The sequence below is a fragment of the Bison bison genome, unplaced genomic scaffold (genome assembly GCF_000754665.1).
Source record: "Bison bison bison isolate TAMUID 2011002044 unplaced genomic scaffold, Bison_UMD1.0 scf7180017864345, whole genome shotgun sequence".
NCBI classification, from domain to species: Eukaryota; Metazoa; Chordata; class Mammalia; order Artiodactyla; family Bovidae; genus Bison; species Bison bison.
In genome coordinates, this window is record NW_011494917.1 from 91,857 (window position 1) to 95,082 (window position 3,226).

General features: G+C 41.4%; 1 protein-coding gene across 2 annotated transcripts in view; it reads right to left on the bottom strand.

Annotated features, from left to right (window-relative positions):
* The window catches only part of LOC104999121 (von Willebrand factor A domain-containing protein 8-like), a 135,829-nt gene that overhangs the window by 67,031 nt on the left and 65,572 nt on the right, over positions 1-3,226 (bottom strand). For both annotated transcript variants that reach the window (XM_010854591.1, XM_010854592.1), the window contains exon 8: positions 1,951-2,059. In XM_010854591.1, coding sequence (XP_010852893.1) covers positions 1,951-2,059 — 109 coding nt within the window. The remainder of the gene's footprint in view (positions 1-1,950; positions 2,060-3,226) is intronic.

The window sequence follows — 3,226 nt, forward strand, 5'->3', positions numbered from 1 at the left end:
TCGTTTTCTGAATGTTGAGCTTTAAGCCAACTTTTTCACTCTCCACTTTGACTTTCATCAAGAGGCTTTGTAGTTCCTCTTCACTTTCTGCCATAAGGGTAGTGTCATCTGCATATCTGAGGTTATTGATATTTCTCCCGGCAATCTTGATTCCAGCTTGTGTTTCTTCCAGTCCAGCATTTCTCATGATGTACTCTGCATAGAAGTTAAATAAGCAGGGTGACAATATACAGCCTTGATGTACTCCTTTTCCTATTTGGAACCAAATGGGTTTACCTTACTTTAAAAAGTCTGTTTAATTAGGGCAATGAGAGAAATTTCAATATAAGCTGCCTATTAGATGACATTATGGAACTATTGTTGATATGCAGAGAGGTGTGATAGTAAGTGTCCTGGTTATGTATTAATAGAAGAATGTTCTAATTCTTAGAACTGCATATTGAAGTAGTTAAGAATACTGACTGCAATTGACTTTCAGAATTGTTTAGGTAAAAAAGAGAAAGTGTAAACAAAAGCAGTAATAATGTTAAAAATTGGTGAATCTACTTAATGGGATTATAGTTTTATGTTTGGCTATTTTTGAACTTTTTTTTTTTTTTTGGATTTGAGAATTGTCAAAGTAAAAAGTTCCAAGGAAAAAACAGTAAGAATTAAAATTAGAAGACATGAAAAATATGGAGGGAAAATGTTGCTCCAAATGTTGGTACGCACGCATGTGCAAAGTCCCTTCAGTCGTGTCTGACTCTTTGCAACCCTATGAACTGTAGCCTGCCAAGCTCCTCTGTGCATGGAATTCTCCAGGCAAGAATACTGGAGTGGGTTGCGTGCCCTCCTCCAGCAGACCTTCCCAGCCAGCTTCTCTTGTGTCTCCTGCACTGGCAGGCAGGTTGTTCTTTTTCACTAGTGCCACGTGGAAGGCGCCCCAGGTGTTTCGAACAGTGTAAATGATTCATGGGAAACCTAACTCACTGACTTTCAGGAAATGAGAAAAATAAGAAGCAACATGAGATTAAAAATAAGTTTCTTGTCTCAGTGTTCCTGTGCATCCCACGCACCCCCACCCCACCTTGCTGCCAACAGAGGTGTCTTCCTCCTACAGATACCTGATTGTCGCACATCCCATCTACTTAATAATGTCTAACAGGCCACTTCTTCCACATCATAAAATCCAGACAACCTCACTCACCATGCAAAACACTTGTGACAACAAGGTCCTCACATTTCTCTTCACCACACGCATTTGCTCTAGTGACACAATTTATTACCATTCTCCAAACACACCAAGCCCTCTGGTGAATCAGCACCTCTGCCTGTGTTGTGCCCTCTGCCTTCCCATCACACCAGACGCCACCGTCATGACCTTCATGAAAGCGCAGTGGAGGACGTCTACGCTCCACCAAAGCCCCCATCCGGTTCCTCCTTCCTGTCTCCCTGCTTGCTCTTCCGGCAGCCAGCTGCTGCAGGTCTTTGAAAGAAGACTGCCCTTGAGTTCCTGGAGCCAGCTTGGCTCCCAGGGTGGGAGAGCAGCTAGTGCCTGGGAACATGTGGCCCCGGGGACAACACTAACCAGGGACCGATGGCGCTGGAGTGTGAAAGCCCTAGCTCGCCTACCTCAGGTGAAGCCAGTCAGAGGCCCGAGGTACTCTGCAGCTGACCTCTATGTGGTCTGGTGGAACACCTCCTTCCCTATGTCCAACTTACACCTGAGCTGGAAGTCTACCTTCACCCCGGCCCTCCCCAACCTCAAGGCTGTATGCTCTCTAAAAGCTCAGAACACATCACTGGTCTCGGTACAGTTTGCTGGGCTGCACAGCAAATTAAACTCAGGCCTTGAAATATTTATAGAAGAATATGACAAGACAAACAGAAATGATTAATCTCCAAGGATTAACTTTAAAATTTTCCTTGCCACATTTGGATATACCAGTCATTAAATTACTTGATACATACCAGGATTTGAACTGCAGCTGGTAAACTATCTAAAGGAAAATCTGGAAGTCCAAGGGTAGAAGATTCTTGGGAACAGAGAGTGGTGGCAAAGGACAAAAGCTGAGAAACTCTAGGGGAAAAAAAGAAGTGGTATTAAATTTTATTCTAATAGTTTCAGTATATAAAATCTGTTAAAGACAAAATAGCTGGGCCAATTTAATTAATCTAAAAAGTTGACATCTACTATTAAATTCTTAAAGAACAGCAGCTCCACATTACATTTCATTCAGAAGCTTGTTAGGTACAGGTAACTGTACCTAATCTCTTAAATCCATCACAATATGTAAGGTTTTACACAACCTGACCCAAAACTACCCTGTCAGTCTTACCTCCTACCCTTCTCAGTCCAAATCCAAACTTTGGCCACTGGGAGCTTTTCACGTTTTCAAGAATAAAGCACACTCACTCATAACCCACGCCTTTAAAAAATTTCTTAGAATTCCTTAATTCCATTCTCTATCAGTCAAAAGCCTACTCATTCTTTAAGATCTACATCAAATGCCAATGCCTCTGCAAAGACCTTGTACAGTTCCAGCCCCAACACTTTGAAATTATGGCCCTTACCACACTATGTTAAAGAAAAATATTTATACACATATCTTTAAACACTACTGGATCTTGAAATTCTTGTCATCAAAGTTCATGTCTTATTAACTCATTAACTTTATCATTAGCACATGTACCACAGCTGCTGAAAAGCTCTTCAAATGGTTGCTGAATGAATGAATCAGTTGATCAATGAATGGGCAAAACAAGTTCAATGTTAAGAATCCAGAATTTATATATACATATAAGCTATTTATACACACAAATATACATATTTATGTGTGTTTATATATAAATTTTATATATAAACATATTATTTTTATGTTTAATATAACATGCTTCATATAGCATATGTTAATGGTATAAATTATTATGTTAATATGTTATAAATATCAATTTATATATAAATAGCTGCTGCTGCTGCTAAGTCGCTTCAGTCGTGTCCGACTCTGTGCGACCCCATTGACGGCAGCCCACCAGGCTCCCCCGTCCCTGGGATTCTCCAGGCAAGAACACTGGAGTGGGTTGCCGTTTCCTTCTCCAATGCATGAAAGTGAAAAGTGAAAGGGAAGTCGCTCAGTCGTGTCCGACTCTCAGCGACCCCATGGACTGCAGCCTACCAGGCTCCTCCGTCCATGGGATTTTCCAGGCAAGAGTACTGGAGTGGGGTGCCGTTGCCTTCTCCATATAT